The sequence below is a fragment of the Mus caroli genome, chromosome 16 (genome assembly GCF_900094665.2).
Source record: "Mus caroli chromosome 16, CAROLI_EIJ_v1.1, whole genome shotgun sequence".
Lineage (NCBI taxonomy): Eukaryota > Metazoa > Chordata > Mammalia > Rodentia > Muridae > Mus > Mus caroli.
The window spans coordinates 62583561-62610162 of NC_034585.1; the positions used below are offsets into that span (position 1 = coordinate 62583561).

The 26602-nt window shown below is 34.5% G+C and overlaps 1 protein-coding gene across 4 annotated transcripts in view; it reads right to left on the bottom strand.

Moving 5' to 3' along the window:
• Cadm2 (cell adhesion molecule 2) overlaps positions 1 to 26602 on the bottom strand; it is a 932542-nt gene that overhangs the window by 260756 nt on the left and 645184 nt on the right. For 2 of the 4 annotated variants that reach the window (XM_021184564.1, XM_029470561.1), the window contains exon 2: positions 25970 to 25996. The exons of the other annotated variants lie outside the window; for them this stretch is intronic. In XM_021184564.1, the coding sequence (XP_021040223.1) occupies positions 25970 to 25996 (27 nt within the window). The remainder of the gene's footprint in view (positions 1 to 25969; positions 25997 to 26602) is intronic. 4 annotated transcript variants of the gene reach the window in all.

Here is a 26602-nt window from a genome sequence, read left to right on the forward strand (position 1 = left end):
CTGCCATCTTCATGTTGAATGGTGATAAGAGACTCCTTTTTATCAACAGTGACAAAGTGCTCTGTCACTATGGCCTTCTTACATGAAGATTTGCATTGTAGTGGGTTTCTCTGTTAAATTCTTTTTAAATTATCTTATTCCTGCTGAAACCTGATTGACATATTACACCTGAAGTCATTCTCACAAGCATTGATACTAGCCTTTATGATTTATCTAACATAATTATTGCAAAAAGATACACTTACTAAGTAACTTCCTTAATCATATATAAATAGGTCATTCAATATAATTATTGCAAACTGAAAAGTAAAAACAGAATGTATATATCATGGATTTAGTCTGAAGCATAGTTGTGTTGTTTGAAAGCCTTGGCTGTCAAGTATTCCAAAGATTCTTGAAGAAATGTATTTAGGGAGCTAAATAAATGGCTCAGCTGTTAATAGCATTTGTTCTTCAAGAAGACCCATGCTCAGCTTTCAGCACCCAGAAGGTGGCTAACAAACACAAATAAGTCCAATTCTAAGGGATCTGAATCTATCTTCTGATTTCCATTGGCACAAAGTATATAGCTGGTAAACACTTATACAAACAGTCAAAACATTCATATATATAAAATAAAAAATAAATTTTTTATAGACATGTACTATTTAGTGATTTTTATAGCTTGTGTGTAGCAAATGGATATTTTAGGCTTATAATAAAATTTCACTTCTAGTATGATGGGCAAATCAAATTTATATTATCCTTGATAATTTAAAATGAATATATTCCCTGTAAGGTTTTAAATGTTTCAGCATTTGGTTTTTATGATAGCAAGATTCCACTGTTAAAACTCTAGGTGAGAACTTTAAATAAGAGTTTCATAAATTATGAGACTAGAAATGAGATAAGATTCATCAACTAAGTTACTTTATCAACTATACTAAGTTAAACTTGTTTATTATCAAAGAGATAAAGAAATTACAACAATATATTTCCTTGTGTCAAAAATGTTCTTAAAAGGATTCATTTCAAACATCTTGAAAACCCCTGAAAATTTGATTTCTTTGGGAAAAATGAAACTCAACTTTCGTCACTATTTTTATGCATATGACCTTCCTTGCTTTGGCATCCATGCTTCTTTGAGAACTCCTCACACAGTGTGTTTTTATCTTAGATGTCAGTGCATCATATCCACCACCAGCCCCCAGCCACTGTCCTAAGTCAGCCTGTGCCCTGTGCCTTCTTCTCAGCAGACGCTTCCATGTCCCGCTTCCTCTAGCTCAACCCACTTGCAATCTTTCCTAGTCTCAAGGCTCCTCACTAATTATTTCTGAAAATGATCAGAATGATCTTCCCTGCTTATTTTAGTTAATATTGAACTATTCTTTTATTTAAGTCTGAAATCCAATGTTTAATCTTCTGAGAAGGAAAGTTATGAATGTTTACTTTTCATAAATCAAGTTCTTACTAAACTCCTTGAAGTCTAAGATGAGATAAATGGTTTTATATATGAACTTATATTTTTGCTCCCTTGGTTTATGGATATTATGAAGGACTCAAGATTATTAAGCTAATAGAAAAAGAATATTAAAAATACTGTAACTTTTTATTTATGTCTTATAACTTCAGACATTAAAATGCTAATGATTCTATATTATGACAGTTGACTCATTAAATTTATGTTAGTGAAAATCCCACACTAAAAAGCCTGTTTACATTTACCATAAGAAAAATACATATTCAACATGATTTATTAGTCTGATTTTTATAATGCAAGAATTAAAGAACTGAGTAAGAAGTAATAATCCAAACTCGACCTACTACTGACATCTTCAGCAAAGAATTCATCTGTGAATTTCACCTTGTGTAAAATATGCTATGACAGATCTGGAAAGGATGGGGGATTGTATTTCCTACCATCTATAAAATTCTAATTATGTCACATTTTAAGTTCACATTAAAGAAAGACCAATCAAACATGTAGAAGGCAGAGGGATAACCTCAACATAGGAAGTAGCAGAGAGGGAACTACTCAGATTTCTCCAAATACTGACCTGAATGTCAAACTAACCTCATTCAAAAGAAAAAGAAATACACCAAGACATATGGAGTTTTTAAAATCAATTGACATTTCCTGTAATATGTAAATATGTGGTCAACTGTGTGTGGTGGCACATACCTATGATGCTAAGAGACAAAAGGAAAGGGACAATTGCTTTCAAGGTCTCACAGTTACCCAGAAAATTGCTACTCTTAATGACTACCACAATGAAACCCCATTTTCATAAGAATTGTTCCACATTTAGGCATAGACTCTTTTTTTTAATATGCTTACAATTAATATATATTGCAAAGTGATACTTTCAATCCTATTAAAATTCTTCATAGTCATAATACAGCCTTGTACTGACCTTTTTAATCATTACAAAAGAGAGCGTTTCTGAGCAGGCACAAGCTAAACCCAAATAATCTACTACAATGCACAAAGGGAATGCACTTAGTAACAACAATACAAAACTAATAGACAGGAGATTTCCAATCAAATAAAATTATCAAGATAGAAGAAAGTATTTGTACTTATAAGTGAAGAAAATAATAGTAGAAGATGAGACATTTACTTTATTGAAAATCTAATTAAATCATGAAGATCTCTCTATAAATAACTGGAGGCACAGTGATAGTTGATACCATTACAGTATGCCATCTACATGTGTGGCCACACAGCACAAAGACAAAACATATGTATAGTTTTCATTACATGTGTTCCCCTGCAGGCATTTTGCATATGTGATGTTTCACAAGAGGTGCGGAGATACAGATGCAAGTTAAATTGTGCAAAGTGCAGGGCACACTACATTCATTAGGGTTGGTAATTTACACAAAGCTAATCTACACTTCACTAAAGAACGTAAAAATCTATACATAAGAGAAAATTAGGAAAGGAAACTATCAGAAAATATAACTACCGTGCAAATTATCTTTGTAGAAATTAAACCTGTAAAGAATGTATTTTCTCTTGGACTAATGAATTTGAAATGAGACAAAAAGCAAAATGTGTTTTGAAAATCACCTCTACCTAACAAACTTAGTAAGATTGCATTTGTGTTTACATTATTCTTATCAATTTTGTCTTAAAGCATGTCTTGGGTTGCCTTCACTTTTGTACCCTGCCTGACATCTTTCATACTGATTTCATTTATTTCACAGCTATCTATGCAATAATTGCAGAGAGATTGGTATGTGTTTAGATACAGGCAAAGTTCCTAACAGCTTGGGGAAATAAAGGAACAACAAATCAAAGATAAGCACACCTTGTAAAAGCTAAGAGACTGGCGATTTCAGGTCCTTAACAGACTGAACACTAGAAAGCCATCTCAGTGGACTAAAATATCTGCAGTAAAGGAGAAGTAAATGTGTGAGGAAAGTCTGTCATCCTACCATAAAATCAGCCAACTGTAGTGTGTCTAGTAAAATTGTTCTCTTCTCATCTCTACTATCCCATTTGCATCCAGGGCCCTGGTTTTGTTGGAGTCTGATGTGCGCTTACAGAAGAAGTGGCATTCCTTCACAAACACAAATACCCATCAAAAACATGGGTAGAGAAGTAAATTGACTGGAAAGGAGACATAAGGCAATTTAGAATTTTTTTCTTTTTCTTTTTGGTTCTCTAGTGACAATCTAGATAGAAATAAGAAAACAAATTGATTATAAGAATATAAGTGAACTGCAGAGTGCTTTTTCTTTAAAATATACCAATATGGAAACCTCTTAGTAATAGTGTAGCAAAACAAATATTTTTATATGTAGATGTGAAATTTCTTAATTGTTTAATAGAGAGAACAAACCTATGAAAAAAATGTATTTTGTTGAAGGAGGAAAGTTCTGGAAGGCAAGAGTTCATAAGGAATGTCACACACATGTACTTTTCACATATAAAAAAGATGTTTTAGATTACAGCAAAATGTTAAAACATGATTTAGCTTCCTTGGATTCAAATGCCATTTGAATCAGATCATAGAGAAAACTAGTTTATATAAAAGATATCCAATATATCCATTTCTTTCCATGTTGATATGAGATCCTTTTCTACCATCTTCCAGCATATAATTTATTAGCATATTTTATTTTATTCATTTATTATTATTATTATTATTATTATTATTATTATTATTATTATTATTTTGGTTTTTTGAAAGAGGGTTTCTCTGTATAGCCCTGGCTGTCCTGGAACTCACTTTGTAGGCCAGGCTGGCCTCGAACTCAGAAATATGCCTGCCTCTGCCTCCCAAGTGCTGAGATTAAAGGCATGTGCCACTACTGCCTGGCTATTAGCATATTTTAAAAAAATTCTCCATAGTGTCACTATACATCCTGGATTGCCTAAAATTCACTATAAAGATCATGATGGTCTCAAACTCAGAAATCTACTGGCTTCTGACTCCCAAGAGAAAGGATTAAATGTGTTTGCAATCTTTCCTGACTACCAGCAACATTTTTCAACCAACTAAAAGAAGAAACAAAAGTTACAACAGGAGGCTGGCATCAAATTTATTATCATAGCAATTAACAATCTGATTTGATGACTACTTAGGATTGAATAAAGTTATACATTTTCATAAATTTATAATGTTTTGTTATATTTCAAATATTTGAAGCCAGTTTTATAAACTGGAAAGTATTGGGTTTGGTCTCTATTCTGTTGGTGGTGTGATTTTAGGCAACTCCTTTTGCTGTGTTCATCAATATACCCTGAACTTTGTCAGCCATCCCAACCATTTTAAATCAGTTTAATGAAAGTATCATTTCTTTATAAGTAAAGACTAGGAACTTTTTATACTAGACAGCATTTAAAATGGTGGGGGGTATATATAATTTTTAATATAATATGGACATCTCTATTTAAGTCATTATTTAGCATCTATTCATAAATAGGTTTGAAAACACATGACTTACTATCATTATATATGCCATTTAGGAAGAAATTATCTCACAATTTTGTATAAAGTAAAATAGTTATTTGTGGTGCCCACATTGCTGAAAATGTAATTAATTTTTGATTGATGTATAAAAACACCATGATTAATGCATTGTAAGGAAAAGTGTTTAATTTAGCTTATGTCTTTATAGATATAGCATTCATGTTGGCAGAGCAATGAAAGTTGGGATCTCATATCTTGGTCCATAAACATGAAACAGAGAGGAAGGGAAAGACAAAGGCCTGGAGGGATGGAGGATGGCAGGTAGGGAGTGGGGAAGAACTAGGATTCAAGAAATCTTTTGAAACCAACAAGCCTGCCTTCTGTGATTCACCTCCTCTAACAAAGGCATACCTTTTAATTCTTCCAGAACAGTTCTACCAACTGGGAACCAAGTATTCAAATGTATGAGCCCTTAGGAGCCATTCAGTGAATTATTTGTAGATTCGCCATAGCAGAATATATGTGGAGTTTCATGAATATCAGAGAAGGCTGGTGATGATGTCCTAGTTGCGTTCATCAAATTATGTCTAATTTAAATATACATCTATGTTTTTGGAAGGCTCAGGAGGTGTGGCCTTGATGGATAAAAGGTGGTAATCGAGTCTTAAGAGTTTAAAGACTCGGGCCATGTCAAGTTCATACTCTCAGCTTCTTGCTCTCAGTTTGAGATATGAAGTATCAGACTTTCCTTACATCATGCCTGTCTCTCTTGGATGATGGTGATAGATTTATATTTTTCTAGAGCCATGAGGGCAAAAGCAAACCTGATCTTTTAAAACTTTCCTTGGTCAGAGCAAAAATAAAATAACTGAGATACATCCCAAGATAGTTTCATATTAACTATTCATTTCAAACAAAATTACTATTGTATATGTATGTAATATGTGTATGCATGTTAGTATGTATTTGTTTGTGTCTCCATACATGTGCAGGGAGACCAAAGAGGGTCATTGTGTTTACAGCTCAGCCATGTTCTATATTATCCTGTTAAATGTTCTCTCACTGTACCTACAGCTAAGGTGTCAGTCAACAAGCCCTCCTGATTCTTCATCATCACTCCTTTTCCCCATCAGAGGAGGCTGTGACCTCACCTGTGTTTCTTTATAGTGTAGTTTCTGACAATGTTTAACTCAGTTCCTCATGTTTTCATTGTAAAAAATTTTACCCACTGATTCATCTCCATGCCCCTCCAAATTTTATTATTATAAATGATGTATTAAAACCAATTTGAAGACACTAGCAATAAATTTGTAGCTAAGCAGAATATACAATTTTAAAATTTGAATACACCAGACACAGTTTTGAAGATTTTATTAATTTAAATTAACAATTCTATGTACCTGCGAGGATCTCAGAATTGTATCAGATGTTATTTTCTTCCTGAAGTATTTTAATTTATAAAACAAGTATTTAAAATGTAGTTGGGAGGAGAGAATTTTAACTAACAATTGTTATTGTTAAAGTAGTAACTATTAACTATTAAACTATTAATATACTAAATATTAACATAATAACTATTAAAGAAAGATCATTCAAAATTCTTAGGAGAATTTTAATTAAATAATTATAAGTAGTCAAGAAGTCTGTATAAGCAAGAATGTTATTGTATGATGTCAGGAAATTGATGTGACTTTGCTGAGCTATGTGATATTGGCTATGACTTGGAGAGGTAAAGAGATTTTCATTTTTGAATATTCATATGCATTTATCAAAATTGTTATCTTATTATAGTTTTATTTGGAAGTTACCTTGAGTATTATAAAAGAACATTTTCCTAGATCTCTATAATTTGATACTTCATCTTAAATTCATGATAATTTTCTTAAATAAACAGTTATAATATCATAACATATTTAAAACTGAAGTACATTGTATGTAGATGCAATGCAATTAAATAATCTTTTCATTTGAGTTAAAAATAGTTTTCTTAATCAGGATATGATGTATCCAATTGTATATTACTATGAGTATTATGTATATTGCATCACACATACATATTTATAAATAATGTCTGTGCTATGTATTATACAACATTTTATTATGTAGCATTTTAAATTGGGTGTAGAGATTAGATATAAAAGGTGTGTTGTCTCATATATTTGTATAACTTTTGTGAGTAGAGGCATTCTGAGAATTTCTGAAGACCTCATTATATTCTACCATCCAGTTATATTTGCCCCCTGTACTTCATTTCTTACAGTCTTCTGTACCCTAGTTAATGGAAAATGGCATGCCTTTGGGGGCTATGTCATTTGGTATAGGCCAAAATCTCAGTGAAGTGGTTGACTCTTTTCCTTCTCTTCTTTTGGCTACCATTCTGCAATAAATTTCTATTGGCTCTCCATTCATATCAAATGGAGTTTCATCTTACAGAAGCACATGATTAAAAGTCAAAGTAAGCATTTTCTCTCTCTCCTTCTCTCTCCCCCTTTCTCTCTCTCCCCCTTTCTCACCCCCCCCTCTGCCTCTGTGTGTCCCTGTCTCTGTATTTGTCTCTTCTCTCCCTGTATGTGTGTGTGTGTATTTGTGTGCATGTATATAAACAAACTTTTTTCCAGCCTCAACCATTACAGCATCTATGTCTTTTCTCTTAATTCCTAAAAATACCATGCCCTCTCTGTAAGCAGCCCTGCTACACAAAGAGCAAAACAGAGTCCATGATGCTTCATGTCTAGTCAGCCTGGTGCAACAGATCCTGTAGCATTTCTCACTGCATCTATTCTTGCTTTGCTACGTTTATTTTGGTTTTGTTTTAATTTTCTGCCTCCCTGAGCTTCCTGCAAGCAGACTCCTTGCATCTTAATCATTCCAAGCCTTCTCTTGCCTCTGCATCTTGCACTGCGCTCATTCTTTACCATCACTCTTCCTCATCATCATCAGAGCTGTTCACGTGTTACCTTCATTCCCATCGAGTGTCACCTTCTCAATAATGCCTTGCTTTGGTAATTCTACCCAAAATATCATTCTTCTCATTGCCAGATTTGACCCAACTCCTTTCTGTAAATTCTTTCTTTGTGTTAATAGCTCTCAGTGTACACACACACACACACACACACACATACAGCATCTGTACAATATATGCTCATTACTATGGAGACTTTGTTTTCTTTAGTTATTCGTGCACTTAAGTGAACTAGGAACACCTGAAACAGCGCTTAGCAGAGAATGGATGACTACTAATTATTTAGTCATCTAGGAAGAGTCAGAAAATCAGATGAAGAAGCGAGTTAATGAGTCACCCTGCAACCTCAGTTATCTCTGCACTTTTTTTTACTAGCCTTTGAAAATCATATAGTGTGACTTAAATTATCATTTTTGTTCAAACTCTCATGCAGAAATATTTTCAAACTTCTTTCCGGAATATTTTAATCTGTTTGTTTAAAGTGCTTCACTCTTAACCTGACATTTGCTATTCAGTGTGTGAATTCTTGAGTCGGAGTTTGTTAGGATAAGGCTTGTAGAATATTCTAGCAAATACAGAGGGAGCTTGTGAATTCTTTTTATACCAAGATCAATAACCGTCTGAATTGGACAGATTAAATTAGCCATGGGCCATTTTGGAAGCAGGAGTATAGAGACTGATTCTACAAGTCTCTTGTAGCTCTGTTTTTTTTTGTTGTTGTTGTTGTTTTTTTTTGTTTTTTTTTTTTTTTTAAGAAGCTGTTTGTTAAAGTTCCAATAAGATAGGAAAAGGGGGAAAGAAGGAGAAGAAGAGCTCTGAATGCAAAGGTAAACGTTCTGCTTTAAAATGATAAAGACAAATGGCCTTATGTAACAGGCACCTTCTCAGAGATAGTAGAGATCAGCTGCATTATGTTCTGTGTTTGCCCATACAAAGGATGTGTGGAAAGCACACTGCTTGAAATTCAGCTCCGATTTCAAGTTAGCTGCAAAGCCCCATTTCTTAGAAAACCCAAGCAAATACACCGACATGCTCAGAGTGCATCTGATACATTTCAATAATTAATTATTAAGTCAAGAAGGAGTCAGGAAATCAGATGAAGCAGCACAGTAGGTCGGAAAACTGCCAGTGGGAAAGGGGAAAAAAAATCAGCAATAGACAGAACCTTTTCAAGCTGAAAAAGGGTCAGTGGGATACCACTGGGAGCAAGAATGAAGCCTTGGGTTTTTTTTATTACTATTATTTACATAAACCACCCAGAGAGTAATGCGAAATATTGAGTCCATAACTTTGCAGCAATAGGTAGACTTAAAAAAAAAAAAAGGAAGAGTGCAGTTGCACTATAGAAAAAAAAAACTGACATAATGAAACGTGTAGAATGATAAGTCTGATGCAAATACACTCAGGAAAAAAATGCATTCTTTTAAAATAAAACAACTGGTAAAATGTAGGTGTGGGGTAGGCACTTAAGACATGCACTAGCCAGGCATGGTGGCTCAAACCTGGAATCCTAACACTCAGAAGCATAAAGTGGGATGGTTCCTGTGTATTCAAGGCCAACCTGGACTACACATTAAGTACCACACCAGATAAGTATGCATTGCAAATGATACAGAACATATACCATAATAAGCTCTGTCAAGGAGGTCTATAGGTGTATCACAGATATCCATTTATCTTCATAAGGAACACTATCACAAGAATGCAAACTGAATCGATAGAATTCTATTAGTGAACAGTAATTCTTTAGTCTGGGAAAGATAAACTCTGTACAGAATGTCTAAGACATACATAAGAGTTACTACAATGAATTAATATCATTCTAGTGAATCTGTTTGCAAAAACATATTTCATGAGTTCTCTTACTATGTTCTTAATTTGTTTATAAATTATTACTCTCAGTAATACTATCATTAAAAATCATAGAACATACTTTAAGATTGAAGTCAGTGATAGATCAGTTCTATTTAATTCATCATTTTTCCTGGGTTTGATTTTAATATGCTTTTAGGTGATAAAAACTGAGGAGTTAGCAACATACTGTATCTAAATTACTATAGTTCACTGACCTATGTAGAATATTTTTTTTAGAAGCTTTTGTTATCAGGTCTAAGGAAAGGTTAATGTATGCAGAAAGAGATGGCTGCATAAAATCTATAGCATGCTTTCTGAGGTGAAATCTACTCACTGAATGTAAAAGCTGATTGCTGCAGGTAAATGCCTATAAGTAGGCATAGGAGCCACACTCTTAATGTTAATTCTAGTAAACACTCAGGGCCTCAATGGGGAAAAACACAATGATAGAAATAAACCAGAAGAATTATTTTAGGTCATGAAAAGACAATGGATATTCTCATATTCTTCCATTTAGAAACATAGACTGAAAATGCTAGATACTGGTAAGAGAATCAAACGCTGCAGCTTGACTTCTGTTGAGCAAAGGTCCTTATCACACATGTAACTTACAACCATCTAGTAGTCCAACGGTAAAAATTTACAAAGACATTTAGGTAGATTAACAAATTCACTACATGCTTTCTATATGTTTACTATATACTATGCAAATACTGCATTAGTAATTTTTAATTATTTCTAAATTGAAATAGGTTGCACGTCCTTTGGTCTCAGTTTAAATTTTAAGAGACTAAAAGAGAAAAATAACAACCCAAATGAAAAAAAACCTAGAGTTTGTATTTAATTTTGAATATGATAGATAATAAAATATAATATAATGATAGGGATTTTAAAATAAGTAACATAATTTCTCATTCGGCAATGAAATGACAAGAGACCGTTTATTTTTGCTTTTCTTCTGGGGAGAAATGACTCATCTAAGACAGGAACAAGTGACGTTGTCCTCATGTACTTTGCAATTACACAGAGGTTTCAGAAAGAAACAGGAACAATGCTGGTTGAAGATCAGTCTCACTATGCTGTGGATAACGATGCCAGATCACGTGAGTACAAAGCCGAGTTCTAAATGAAGAAACTCCCTGAAATGGAAGCTCACCTAGTAGTACACATTAAGAATCAGTCAGAGAGAAGGAAGCTAGGTCCAGATTTCCTGATGTAAATGGTGCAATGAGATCCTTTGTGCAAGCAAAGAGTAGTGAATTGTGGTAGATCATATTGTATGAACTCTTGAGTGTGAAAACCTTTTCAGTACTATGAAAACAGGAGCCTAGCATGAATGCATTCCTAAAAGGCCCAACAAGCAGCTGAGAGGGTCAGATACAGATATTTATATCCAACCAGTTAACAGCTGGTGACCTTGTTGGTTGAATTAGGGAAAAGCTAAAAGAAACTGAGGAGGAGGGCAACCCTATAGGTAGACTAACAGTCTCAACTGACCTGGACACTGCCCCCTCCCTCCTGCCCCAGATCGCTCAGACACTGACCCACAAACCAGGCAGCATACACCAGCTGATATGAGCCCCCAACACACATACAGTAGAGAATTTCTGGGTCTTGACTCAGTGAGCTAAGATGCATGTAGCCCTCAAGAGACTGGGGGTCCCAGGGAATGGGGAGGACTGGTGGGGTGGGAGTGGGAGTAGGGGATGGAAGGGGTGGATAGGGACATCCTCTTGGAGATGGGGGTGGGGGTGGGGGTGGGGAGGGAGATGGGGAGGAGATATGGTATTTGGAACAGACAGAGGGCAGACCAGGAGGAGGATAAAGAGTTACTAAAGAGTAAAGAAAAAGAAAAAAAGAAAAAAAAAAAAAGAAAGAAAGAAAACCCAAGTGATCTGTTGGCAATCTGCAGACATACAAGAAGTTGATAAGGGTGCTACATTTACAATAGTGAGAAAAACCGGAAGAGGACGAAGAGGATGGTAGTGTTGCCTATCAATGTAAAAACTAAACTACCAACCAAAGAAAATACATGGTGGGGATCATGGCTTTAGCTGCATATGTAGCAGAGAATGGCCTAGTCGGTCATCAATAGGAGGAGAGGCCCTTGGTCCTATGAATGTTCTATGCCCCAGTATAGGGGAATGCCAGGGCCAGGAAGAGGGAGTGGGTAAGTGGGAGAGCAGAGGGAGTGGGGAAGGAGTAGGGGGTTTTCAGAGGGGAAACTAGGAAAGGGGATAACATTTAAAATGTAAATAAAGAAAATATCTAATAAATTTTTTTAGAAAAGAAAACGAGACATTATTCACATTACACTGAAATAACTGGTCACTTAAGCAAGACTTTGCAACTACTGTCAAAATCATAAGTTATTTCATCTTCATACTGCAACAACGAGTTCATTATACCTTGTATTTTACTGAAACTATCAGGCTAAATTTTATTATTGCGCTCATGGCGGTAAAGCATGCCAGTGGAAAACACAAAAGTCAGTTTAGCTATTGAAGATGAAACTCTTCCATGATGTCAAGTGAATAAAAAGTTTACTATAGTTACAAATATCAAAGAAGTCATAGACTTGTTTATCAAATTCCTTAAGAAATGAAATGGGATCAGCTAAAATGCACTTGTAGTTAATGGTGTTCCTTTAAGTTAGTGAGCCCTGATATCAACTATATTTGTCTACTCTATTTCATGTAACAATGTAATTCATAATGCATTTCTTTCGGGGGTAAAACTGGCTGAAGATGCTAGATCATTTTTACAGGCTAACTGATTAATATTGCATCTCCTATCTGTCCTTTGAATAAGTTTCTCAGCATCTCAAGAGAAAACAGTAATTGTGATAAATACAGACTGGAATATGACATGTCACAGCATTGTATCATAAAAATCTATATGTTAATACTCTTGTTTCATGGCCTCCCTTTGTTGTGTGTAAAATTACCAATAATAGATGTCTCACAGTGTAGCCGATACTTATATTCATATTTAAACAACTTGTTAAACTTTTCTCAAGTATTTTATTACTGGCTAATGCTTTGATATTAAAATTAGAAGTTATATTGTGTTTTTTAAAATGAGAGCACTGTCCAACAATTCGTTTGTTGCAGTAAATTCAACTTGCACTTTAGGCAAAATTTTAACAGTTGCGTCATTTTATTTCTTCACAAGAAATTTATTTTAGTTTACAATTTTTTAACCTTTTGTTGAATTTTTTTCACATAATGTATCGTGATTTGTTTCCCTTCCTTCTGGAGCTTCTCGCCACCTCCCTTCCCACCCAGATCAGCTTCCATTCATCTCACACTTTAGAAAAAAACAGGCTTCTAAGAAATAACGAGAAAATACAATATAATAAAACAAAACTAGCACATCAGAATTGGATAAAACAAACAGATACTTAATCATAACTCCTCAACTTGCCTTCTATTTTCCCCTCAATCTTATATCAAAGTTAATCTTAGATTAATTATTCATATTTACACAACCTATATATGAAGCTCAGAAAATAAGATGATTTTAAAAGAAAAAAAAAAGACCATGATGAATTATTTCTAAATTCTATCAACACAGATGCATGGCAGGGTTCATCTCCTTGCCACTTCAAAAACTTCTCATAACTTGCTTGGTACTTAATAATTTTACTCAACTTTAATGCAAAATATTATATATTAATCAACAGGCTAGGCTTTAACATCTAGAGCAGTATGGTTCTCATTGTTCAACATATTGAATACATAAATAGGAACAGGTCAAATTTTCATAATACAATATAAAGCAAATGATGGAACCCTCATTTGATTGTGCATTAAACGCTCAATGGCAGAGAGCTCAATTAACAACAGTGTGGTAATTCTTATTACCTTGGAGTGCCTTTAGATAAAAACTGTATATATTTGTTTACTTAAGTATTAAACATATATTCATGTCAGAAGAAATATCAAGATTTTTTCCTAAATGAATGATGCTGATATATCCATTTAGTTTTAATTAGATTAAAGAATCTAAAATATATAGTCTCTACTTTCAACTAGGACCTAAACTCAATAGTTATTCAGGAATTAAAAGATAAATAATTTACCTGAACTTGATTTAACTTTGGTACATGGTATCTAAGCTCGCCCCATAGCCCCAAGGAAATAGAGGCAGACATTAAAATCCTTGCAAAAAAGAAAGAAAGAAAGAGAGAGAGAGAGAGAGAGAGAGAGAGAGAGAGAGAGAGAGAGAGAGAGAGAAAGAGAGAAAGGAAAAGAAGAGAAGAGAAAAGGAGAGCAAAGCAAAGCAAAGCAAAGCCCAGGCTCAGTTGGTTTTATTGCAGAATCGTAACGGACTTTCAAAGAAGAACAAATAACAATACACCTCAAACTTCCACAAAATAGAAGCAGAAGGAACACTACTTATTCAGTCTACGAAGCCATGCTTACTCTCATGCTTAAACCATATAAATACCCAACAAATAAAGAGAACTTCAGACCAATTTTGTCCTTGAATACCAATGCAAAAATACTCAAAAAAAAATCTTACAAACTGAATCCAAGAACACATTGAAACAACCATTCATCCACCAGGATCAAGTAGAACAGGGATGTAGGGCTGGTTCAATATACCAATATGCATCAACATAATCCACTCTATAAACAAACTCAAAGAAAGAAATCACATAATCATCTCATTAGATGCTGAAAACCCTTTGATAAAATACAGTGCCCCACCCCACCCCCGTTAAAAGTATTGGAATGATCAGGAACTCATAGTACATACCTAAATATAATAAAAGCAATACATGATAAATCAACAGCCAACATCAAATTAAATGGAAAGAAACTTGAAGCAATCCTTCTAAACTCCAGGGACATGACAAGGTTGCTCACTCTCACTGTCTATTCAATACAATAAACTTGAAGTTCTGACTAGAACAATTAGACAACTAAAGGACATCAAGGGGATACAAATTGAAAAGAAAAAGTCAAGGTATCACTATTTGTGGAGAGTATGTTATCATACATTAGTGAGCCCCCAAATTCTACCAGAGATATCCTATAGCCAATAAACAACTTTAGTAATGTGGATGGATATAAAATTAACCAAAGCAAACAGCAGCCTTCCTTTATACAAATGATAAGCAGGCTGAGAAATTAGGGAAATAACACCATATGAAATAGTCACAAATGATACGAAATATCTTGTAACTTCAACAAAGCAAGCAAAATATCATTATGACAAAAACATCAAGGCCTAAAAGAAAGAAATGGTAGAATACCTCAGAAGATGGAAAGATCTCCCATGCTCATGGATTGGTAGGATTGACATAGTGAAAATAGCCAGTTATCAAAATTTGGCAATTTACCAAGAGTTGGCAATCTACAGATTCACTGCAATCCCCAACAAAATTTCTACACAATTCTTCATAGACATGGAAAGAACAATTCTCAATTTCACATGGAAAAACAAACAAACAAATAAAAAACCAGCATAGCTAAAATGCTTCTCAACAATAAAAGAACTTCTGGGGAATTCGTCATCCCTGAACTCAAGCTGTACTACAGAGCAATAGTGATAAAAACTGCATGGTACTGATACAGAAACACATAGGTCATTCAATGGAATAGAAATGAAGTCGCAGAAATAAACACACACATCTATGGACACTTGATCTTTGAGGAAGAAGTTAAAATCATACAGTGGAAAAAGAAAGCATCTTTAACAAATGGTACTGGTTTAACTTGCAGTATGCATGAAGAAGAATGCAAATTGATCCATTATTCATCTCCTTGAGCAAAGCTCAAGTTAACTAAAGAGCACCATGAGAAGGAGAAATCATCTTCCACAGAGAAGAGCACACTGGTTGGTTATTCAATATCAAATGCTCATCCCTTAACACATACATACAAATAATATAGAGACAGCATTTCATACTTAGGTGTATCAAGAATTAGTGAAAAAGAGGTCTTGAATTTGAAGGTGAGCACAAAGTAGAATATGGGAGTAAGGCAGAAAGGGGAAGGCATAAATGATGTAATCATATCATAATCTAAACAATGATTCTGAAGCTGTTGGTCTACACTCTTTTGGCAAACCTCTCTAGAATGTTTACAATATAATTCATGATAGTAACAGGATTACAGTTATGAAGTAGCAATGAAAATAAATTTATGACTGTAGGAGGCACCACAACATGCAGAACTATATTAAACTGTTACAGCCTTAGGAAGATTGAGAATCACAGATCTAAAATATCAGAAATAGACATTTAAAAATATATTTTAATTAACAGTGTGAAGGTGTCCATATGTGTCAACTTTTATCTGTCACTTTAACTCTTTCAGCCTATAAAGCAGAACATAATGTTTGGGATGAGTATGGCTGACCATAAAGTGATAACAGGAAAAGAAGAGATAGAGAGAGGCCAAGATACCTATCTCAACATGAAGATTTTTGCTTTCTTCCCCTTTTCTGTTCTACCTGGTCTCACTTCCTAAGAGATGCATCATCACCTCTCAATAATGACATAGGCTGGTGAGTGAAACTTGTGCAATAGCTGTGGGGAAACTTTTATACCCAGCTGTAATATTTCCTGAGTAGTAATTCCTCCAAAAGTTTCCCACAAGGTCCATTCACTAAATTATAGGTCCTTAAAAATAGATTTCATTGGATATTTGTAACATTGTTTCAGAGTTGTTTAATTGTTAAATTATTATTTTTAAACATACAACCTATGACCTCCCTCAAAGTCTGTAAGCATTATCAGTTCCTCTCACTAAACCAATAGTGAGTTCTCCACTCAGATTTATTTATTTATTTATCTATTTATTTATTTATTTATTTATTTATTTATTCATAATCATTTTTTCTTTTCTTTTTTTGTTTTTAGTTTTTTTAATTAGGTATTTTATTTCATTTACATTTCCAATGCTATCCCAAAAGTCCCCCACCTGCTCTCCCACCCACTCCCCCACCCATCCACTCCCACTTCTTGGCCCTGATGTTCCCCTGTACTGAGGCAGATAAAGTTTGCACTACCAATGGGCCTCTCTTTCCACTGATGGCTGACTAGACCATCTTCTGATACATATGCAGCTAGAGACACGAGCTCTGGGGGGTACTGGGTAGTTCATATTGTTGTTCCACCTATAGGGTTGCAGATCCCTTTAGCTCCCTGGGTACTTTCTCTAGCTCCTCCATTGGAGGACCTGTGATCCATCCAATAGATGACTGTGAGCATCCATTTCTGTGTTTTCTAGGCCCCGGCATGTGTGTTTTGTTCCCAATTCTAAGAAGGAGCAGTGTCCACACTTTAGTCTTCGTTCTTCTTGAGTTTCATGTGTTTAGCAAATTGTATTTTATATCTTGGGTATTCTAAGTTTCTGGGCTAATATCCACTTATCAGTGAGTACATATTGTGTGAGTTCTTTTGTGATTGGGTTACCTCACTCAGGATGATGCCCTCTCCAGGTCCATCCATTTGCCTAGGACTTTCATACATTCATTATTTTTAATAGCTGAGTAGTACTCCATTGTGTAAATGTACCACATTTTCTGTATCCATTCCTCTGTTGAGGGGCATCTGGGTTCTTTCCAGCTTCTGGCTATTATAAATAAGGCTGCTATGAACATAGTGGAGCATGTTCTCTTCCTCAGAAAATTGGACATAGTACTACTGGAGGATCCCGCGATACCTCTCCTGGGCCTATATCCAGAAGATGTTCCAACCAGTAAGAAGGACACATGCTCCACTATGTTCATAGCAGCCTTATTTATAATAGCCAGAAGCTGGAAAGAACCCAGATGCCCCTCAACAGAGGAATGGATCCACTCAGATTTATTAATCACCAAAGAACATCTAACTTAATGGAGAATCATTTGTCCTTTCAGGAAATGCTTTTGTTACTTGTGCTATGGTCATTTTTTAAAGTTTCTTGTTAGTATTTCCCATATTCTAAACTTTTCATTGTTCTACCAAAACACTCATTGGCTTTTTTAATATTTTCTCAAGCTCTGGTTATGTTTGATAAGCTTTTCTATTCTTAATATTGCAAGACATAAATTGTTATTGCTTAGAATGTATGAAATTTCCATATGTTAGCATGAATGGACTAAAATGTATCAAAAATATTTCAATACAAAGTCACCAAATGAAACAACCTATGAGCTCCCTTAGTTAGGGTATTTAGTAACTAAGAACATGAAAAGTATTTTATTATTATAAATTCTACAATGTATATGAGCGTCTGATTTGGACACAATTCAGAGGCCATATTTTATTCAACACTGAGCCTCAGGCTTTTGTCTCAATGATTATGTCCCATTTAACTCTCTCTGGTTTTCTGTTAAAAAAAAATTCATGCATTCTTCTGCACCAGTATAAATCTATAAAGTCAACTGTGTTGATAAGTTTATCTCTATTTTACAGATGACTGAAGAAGAGTTAATTAAAGATCAAATACTAGAAGTTAGGCAGAACCACCTTCTTCATAGCTTATAACAAGGTGCTTTACTAGTGATAAATATAGTATGACACCTTGTAAAATTACTTGTTATAAAGTATATAGCCACCACCTTGTTAAATTTAAAAAAATAAAGCAACATTTATTTTTAGTGTAATTTAATTTTTGACCTTAAACATTGTTTTCTAAATGTTGCTAAAATCCCCAAATAACTGCTATAGAGTGATCTCTTTATATTTCTGTTTAGAAACATATAAACCTAAAAACCCCACAAAGAACAGAATTTTAATTACAGACTTTCTAAACCTGCATGTGGCAGCTATAAATGAAGCAATATCATTTCTAGCATTTTAGAATGACATAATCTAACTGAAATTGAACAGTAGCAGATCATGTCTTTTAAGTTGAGGCCTGTTTAGACTATATAAAAAGGTTTTATAATGATTTGTTTAGGGTTTTCATGAGACTATAAAGAAAAATGCTTAAACTTATAATTGCTATATAAAGTTTTGTCTTAGATTGTGTCAAATTCAGTTGCTTCAGCCACTGTTCAGGGATGCTGAGGTTTGTATTTGTTCAATAAGACAGAAAAGATGAGGAATTATAGCTCCATTAACTCCTGTAAAATATAATATTGTTTTAGACTTGCAAATGGAATGGCTACCTGGAGGGCTCTATCTTTCAGGAGCCAGACTAATTTGTATTGAGCAACATGAACAGTACAGTTACACAACAGAAATAAATGAGAAACACCAGAGAAGAAATGCATGTCAAAATTTCCACGCAGCAAGAAATCAAAACAAACCAAATTGAATGAGGCTGCACTTTAAAATCAACTTGAATTGTTTATTTTTTGACCCTTTGAGTCAACCTATGATTAATTTTTCATGTGTATACACTTAAGATTCTCTGAGCTTAGCATTTCACATTATCTATGCTTGAAGTGTTTCTAGAACATTTCTCATCTAATTGTGAAATTGCCTTCTTAATTTCTCAGCATAATTATCATAAAATAAGTGAACGAGGCATCTAGAAAATAGAATAGAAACAGATTGATAAATAAAAAATATAAGGAAGAGTTGGAAAGATGATTCAGTGGTTAAGAGGGCTTGCTGTTTTTTAATCAGAGGACCTAGATTTGATTCCCAGCATCTAAAAACCAGCTTACAATTACACAAAACTCCAGTTTCAGGGGATCTGACACTATATTCTCTACCATTTAGTATTAGGCATGCTTGTGGTTTGCATACACACACAGAGAAATATATACTCACATTAACAACAATAGCAGAATCTACATGAAGAACACATTCTCTGCGACTGTCCCATTTACGGTATTGTGCTAGAAAATCAATCATCCCTGTCAACTGTACTTCTATCTATAGGCGTATATGAAGATTAAGTAATATTTAGGAAAACTTGAGTGATATTTAGCATTGTCTCATTAGAAGTGTTAGCTAATTAGAGTTGGAAGTCTATAGTTAGCATATTACCATTTGGCATCTTTGTCCTGCTTCAATCTCTTGTGACCTTTAACAAGTGTCTTGAATCCTTCCTTTTATTTTCACAGTTTACAAAGAAGAAGAATCGGTCTATCTCAGTAGGTTTTGTAGTGTTGACTTAGTTAAAAGATATGAAATGTTTAGTGGAAAACCCATATATGATCTCGGAAGGATTAGTTCTTATAATTATTATTTTGGGTTTCTAATTCATGAAATCATTTAATATTCAGTAACAAATTATATTTTTGTAGAAATCGTTTCCCCATTGCACATAGTATATTATTTAGTAACAATTTTAGAGATGTAAGATGAACTGGAATGTAGATGAGGCAAAGAATCTTGCAGGAGACACCACTTCAATGTCTTCCACCTGGAGTCCTTGGTGAATACAAGTTCCAGATACCTAGTTTTCATTTACATGTATTTATTTTCTTCATTTTCTCTTCTAGCTCAGCCTTATAAAGGGTAAATAATCATAAGCATAAAAAGTTGCTTATTGATGAGTAATTTATGGTGAAGATTTTGAAACTATCTAAGGGTTCATTTTATTTAAAATTAAGCATACCTTCTGTAGAATTAGGGAAGCATTTTCTCCCGATTAAGTTCTTCCTTGATATTTTCTCTCAAATGATAATGAAAACAATTTTATTCTATAATTTAGGTGTTACATAAAGCACTCTATAAGAGCTTTCTTAATAATTAACTTTTCTTTGAGTTAAAATTATTAGTTGTAATATTTATTATGTTATATATTTTGTACTCATCTTTATAATTATCATAACAATATGAATGTCACCATGACAATGAAATTCAACTGATACTCAAAGAAAATATTTTTTAAAGCATGTCTTCAACTGTGTTTTCACATTTGTTTGTTTTTAACAGAGATAAAGAGTGGTGATAGTAATAATATAAATAAATAAAATTTATTCAATGGTACCGTAATCATCAGTGTTAATCCCTTTTATTAGATAAACCAAGATAGTTTTTGCAAGTAACTATTGTAAAAACTTAGAACAAATTCCAGCTTGTACATTGTAAAAACAGGATTCAATCTATGTTTGCCTTGAAAATGAATGTCTTAACCTCTGAAATCCCCTTAAAACACACACACACACACACACACACACACACACACACACACAATATTGGTGCTGCTTCTAAACTAAACCATAAGTGCTTCAAAGTAGGTAGTTAATAACTCTTCTTTATCTTTTAATTCTTATTCAAATTCAGAATAATTATGCTAATTTTCAGCTGAGCATTTTATAATGGTAGTGTGATGCTAATAGTCAAGATACCAAACACTGATCTTCTAGAAATGGCATGGCATAAATGACTGACAAATTTTGAATAGAAAAAAAATTAAGACTGAAGACTAAAAATATTTTTGCTAAATTAAGATGTTTAAAAATTGTAAAATTATGAAAGAATATTAATTTAAGGTAAATTTAGTGTAGTTCTATAACTCAATAATAGGGTGAAAATTATTTTACACAAAAACATTTCAAAAGTACGCCAGGGTGCTGTTTTGTTCCATCCTCCTCAGTAGTACAGCAATGATGATCATATTTAAAATTCAGTATGATATACAAATGCAGAGTAGACTGCACTGTATTGAGAATGAAGCAGGAAACTAGTTAAAAACAACTCCAGGCAAGCTCAGAGGAATGAATGTTTTGAAGACGAGAGATTCACATAAAAGCTACTGTGGGGACAGAATCAGGACAATTTGATAACTAAGTGTCTATGAGAGCTATAGGGGAGGGGAAGTGAAAGATGTTTTAAATCATTTAAAGTTGGGAAAGTAGGCAGACACTGCTGAGCAAGATATGGCAAATTCTGTTTTGCAAGATAAAATAAAATGATAGTTTTCAATATTCAACATGGAGAAGAGATATCAGAAAAGAGAACATTAATGAAAGGTACTTTAAAGACAGTAATTATATTAATTGGCAGCTATGAATGCAAACAAGAGAAACCATTCTGAAAAGCTTAAATAGAAAAAGTCATATCCATCCCCAACACAGGAATAAAATATAGCTAGGGAAATGCATTAGGACACAGGGCATAAAGTCATTAGTGTTCTCCCAAGATTCTGACTTTGGAACTTCCTGCTTTGATATTTTGTCTTTTCTTAGACTTTTCTTATTAAATCAACACACAAAAAAATCACTATAGAAAGTAAAAAGACCCAAGTTACTGAATTGTTTTATCTCTTTAGTCTTGTGTTTTGCCCCTTTATTACCTGATTACAGTTCTGTGTTTGTTCTCATTCTCTCTCTCTTCTCTTCCTCTGTGTCCGTATATTTTAATTTTTATACATGTTCATAAGTGCACATGTGTGTGTTCTAATTTGTGCACATGTGAAAATGTGTACAGGTATGTATTTGTATGCAGAAGGACAGAGGAGAGTTTTGTGTGCTGTCTTCAAGCATGTCTACCTTTTTAGAGCAGTTCTGTCAGATATTTTCATTTAATGTATGTCTTTCTTTTTTTAAATAGCTTAGTGTATGTTAATAGCAAATAGCACAAAGACAGAGAATATTAAAAAATGTGTACTTGCATGTGAAACAACTCAGCTAAAAAGTATAGTGAATATCCGGATGGAATCTACTGTATGATAAAAATGCTAAAAACACCATTTAGTTGCCATCAATAAGAAACTGACATATGTCTATTTAAATAAATGCTGGTATTGTCCAGAAAACTATTAAGAGATTTATTTATAATTATTGCAGAGTTGAACTGCTGAAGAAGAAGCTTCATCGTTATAGGCTGGTCCTGTGGCCCTCGGAAATCAGGCTATCGGCAGCCACTGACCTGATGCCCAACCTCCTCTTCCAAGTTTTGGTATGAGAAAATCCTCAGGACTCGAAACAGATATGTGCTTCCAGTGTGTGCTATTGATGCACTGCGGGAGTGAGGCCTATCTTATCCATTTTGAAGATATCAATATATGTGCTATCCATGCCAAATAGGTAGCAATGGTGCCAAAAGGTATCCAGCTAGCATGCTGCATAGATCAAGAATGTGCTTAAGAGTCCACTCTGAGGACAAATATTTCATACTTAAAAAAAATTTCCTCTTCTTACTGTTATCAGTATTTCTGATTTAGAGTTTTTTTCCCCTCCCTGGGAACAAAAAGGATGATTGTGAGTGGTAAAATAGGGGAGAGAAATTAGGTATTGGTGGTATTTCCATTTCCATTTGTCTGTGAAATTTTAATCTGATGTGATATGCAAAGCATTAATTTAAGCAAAATGTACATCTTTCTTCAACCCTGGTTAGAAATAAAATTCTATGACTAAATTATATTCATTCTCAAAATGATCAGTTTTGCTATTTCTAACACCTTGTACATGCAACTATGGGCACAGTGAAAACTGCATACAAGTTCCATGCAGAAATGTACAGAAGCGGAGGCAGGCAATGGAAACAAAACGGTCAGTGCAGAACAATGAAGAAGAAGGAAGATGAATCATTAAACTGCACAGAAATGTGCCTGCCTTACGAAACGTCTTCAAGTGTATATTATGATGTACAGCCATGTTTCTCCCCCACGGGTTTCTTCTCTTATGTCTAAGCTTTCAATCTTTTGTACTTTTTCTCCAGTTATCCTTTAAAATTATTAATCATCATAGAGGAGATTAGTACTACAGGATTTTTTATTTTTGGTAATGAAATGTAGCAATGATTGCCCCTGAAACTTCTTGTGTTTCCTTCAAATTTTTGTTCCTGTATTTTCTTATCCATACAACGTGTAATTCAAAATAAGTTTTCCCTGTACTAAAATATACTGTTCTCATTCCTGCTTCCATAACTTCTGTCACCCTAGCCTTTAGTGTCTACACTCTATTGCCTGTGAGTATCTTGTCCACCTTCCAGAACCATTTCATGATCCATGCTGTTCAAAATCTGACCACCTCTGAAGGAACCCTAGCCAGCTCGAGAAGGAGACATGTATCTCTCAGGCCCTGTTGATTTCTCCCATGCTATCTGCCTTGTGACAAACCATTTACATTGCGTTCTTAAAGCTAGCTCCACTTGGCTGCCCTAATGAACCTGCCCAATTAAAATTAAACACCTCATTCTAACATGGCTATTCTCCTTTTAACTTTATAAACTACGATTTTTCTGTCATCACATCTGTCTCCTCTCTATCCAGAGGCAGTCCTCTCTCCCTCATGCTGGAGAAATACCCTCGACCTTTCTCCCTTTCTATTTCCCTTCTCCCTGATCTTCTGTTTTCCTTTCTTTTTCCTTTTCATAAATGAGATGCTTCTTCCAAGCACCTGTAGTGACAGTGTCATATGCCACCTGGCCTAGAGAGCATTGCACAAAGCCACCTCTCAGTTCAAGAGAGAGGAACTTTATTTTTTGCACATTTTTTTAAAAAATTGGCTATTTTATTTACATTTCAAATGCTTCCTCCTCCCTGGTTCCCCTCCTGAAACCCCTACCCCATCACCTCTCCCCCTGTTTCTATGAGATGCCCCCCCACTCCCCCCCACTCCTGCCTTACTGCCCTAGCACTCCCCTATGTTGGGACATGGAGCCTTCACAGGACCAAGGGTCTCTTCTCCTGATGTCAGATAGGGCAATCATCTGTTACATATGCGGCTGGAGCCTTCATCCCCTCCTTGTGTACTCTTTGGTTGGTGGTTTAGTCCCTGGGAGCTCTGGGGCTACTGGTTGGTTCATCTTGTTGTTTCTCCTATGGGGCTGTAGATGCCTTCAACTCCTTGGGTCCTTTCTCTATGTCCTCCATTGGGGACTTTGTGCTCAGTCCAATGGTTGACTGTGAGCATTCACTTCTGCATTTGTCAGGCACTGGCAGAGCCTCTCAGGAGACAGCTATATCAGGCTCCTGTCAGCAAGCACTTGTTGGCATCCACAATAGTTTCTGGGTTTGGTGACTGTATATGGGATGGATCTCCAGGTGGGGCAGTTACTGGATGGCCTTGTTTTTATTCACTGCCCTTTGTGCTCATGGTGTAAATATATCTTCTTTGTGCTGAGAACATAGTCTTACTCTGAGATTATACCAACCCTTTCATCAATAATCAATGCTACTTATTCTCTCTACTATTCAAGTTACACACTACTATAAAATACCTTAATTACTCATTCTTAAAAGCACACTTTGAACCGTTTTGTTATATAAATGCACAATGCTTATAAATGTATAAAAATAAACTCATAAGCATTTATTTTATTTGATGATGAAAGTCTGCTGTTGTTATTCACAGACCTGCCAGAAAACCATGTGAGTAACAGCATTCATTCCTTTACCACATTTACTGGGACAAAAACGTAGGATACAGCTTGAGGACATATGATAGAATCGTTTGCCCTTCATCTTTATATCTATAGGATGCTATAAATGAATGTCTTCAGAAAAATAGTTACAAAACTCACTTGATCTAAAACACAGGAAACAATTTTTAATGATGTTACACCTAACTGTAAAACTAGAGAACTAGAATCTGGATCCAAAGTTTAAATAAACTAGAGCCAGCATTAAAGAAAGTATGGGGATTTGTTTGTTTTGATTTTGTTTTTGTGCTGTGTGCATTCACACTTGGAATTGGATGATGAGTTTTGTGCCTGCTAGTAAAGTGCTCTGAGCTGGAGCAATATTCTAGTCCACACAGCATTTTAGATATTATGGATTACTCTGAGAATTATTAACATAAAACATATTTATATTACTTTTATCCTACTCTGTCATACATATTTGGGCTCTTTCAAACTGATTAATGCTTAAAAATATTAAGCTAAGACCTTTTAGGTATTGACTAAATGCACCTCACCAACAACACTGTATCTCATTTCTATTCTTAGATACAAACATAATCCACCTATAAAATGAAAGAAAACTAGTAAATATAATCCCAGAATTAATACTACATATTTTTATAGAATAGTTGATTATCACATAATTCTATGAAGGCATGCAACTTTTTCAAAATTCTATACATGTTACTTTTTGGTATATTTTACACGTTTCTCAAATGTACCAGAAATCCTAAAATTTATCAAAGTAACCGAACTAAGGCACTTTAATCCATAAAAGAATTTGCAAAAGAGATACACTCTAACAATCATGCAAACACAGACATGCATGAGAAACTAAATCTTTAAATAAGACATTTATTTATATTTGTAGGAATATAAAAAAAAACAGACTAACCATAAGAATAGTATCAGAAATAGAAGTGATTCCATCATCCAAAAGACAACAGAACACTGAGCGAAAATAGAAACATCACACACCATGCAGAAAGAACTAAACCTCACCTTTGACTTTACTTTTTGAAGCAGCCGCTGGTACCAAGGAAAGGTTGCACAAGAAGAAGAAAGAGACACATTAGATGTGAGACAGACCTCAAGTAGAAAAATCAAAGATATTCTTATATCATTAGTTAAATTTGTTAAATACCATATAATATGAAAAAGAGACTTGATTGTTATATGTTGTTAGTATCTGATTCTTGAGGAGAAAACGGAATAAAAAAGGAGCCTAGTGGAAATTTTAAGCATAAGTCACCAAATTTCATTTAAGGATCAAATTTCTTTATACTTTTCTTAAATCCATATTTTAATTTAATAATAATTCTATAGAATACACATAAGTGGCTTAGACATCGTTAGTACTATTTACCAACATGCCCACTACTCATCAAGTGTAATTCACAAGAGTGTGCAATTTAAGCACGTCCCTTCTCCAGTCATATACTGAACAGATTCCAAAACACTTTAGCTTCTTGTCCATGTCCTGTAAATGTGGAAACTTAAATCTATACAGCTCTAATTACCTCATCAATAGCCATGCCTCAAGAACACAAGTTATAAGCCGGGCGTGGTGGCGCACGCCTTTAATCCCAGCACTCGGGAGGCAGAGGCAGGCGGATTTCTGAGTTCGAGGCCAGC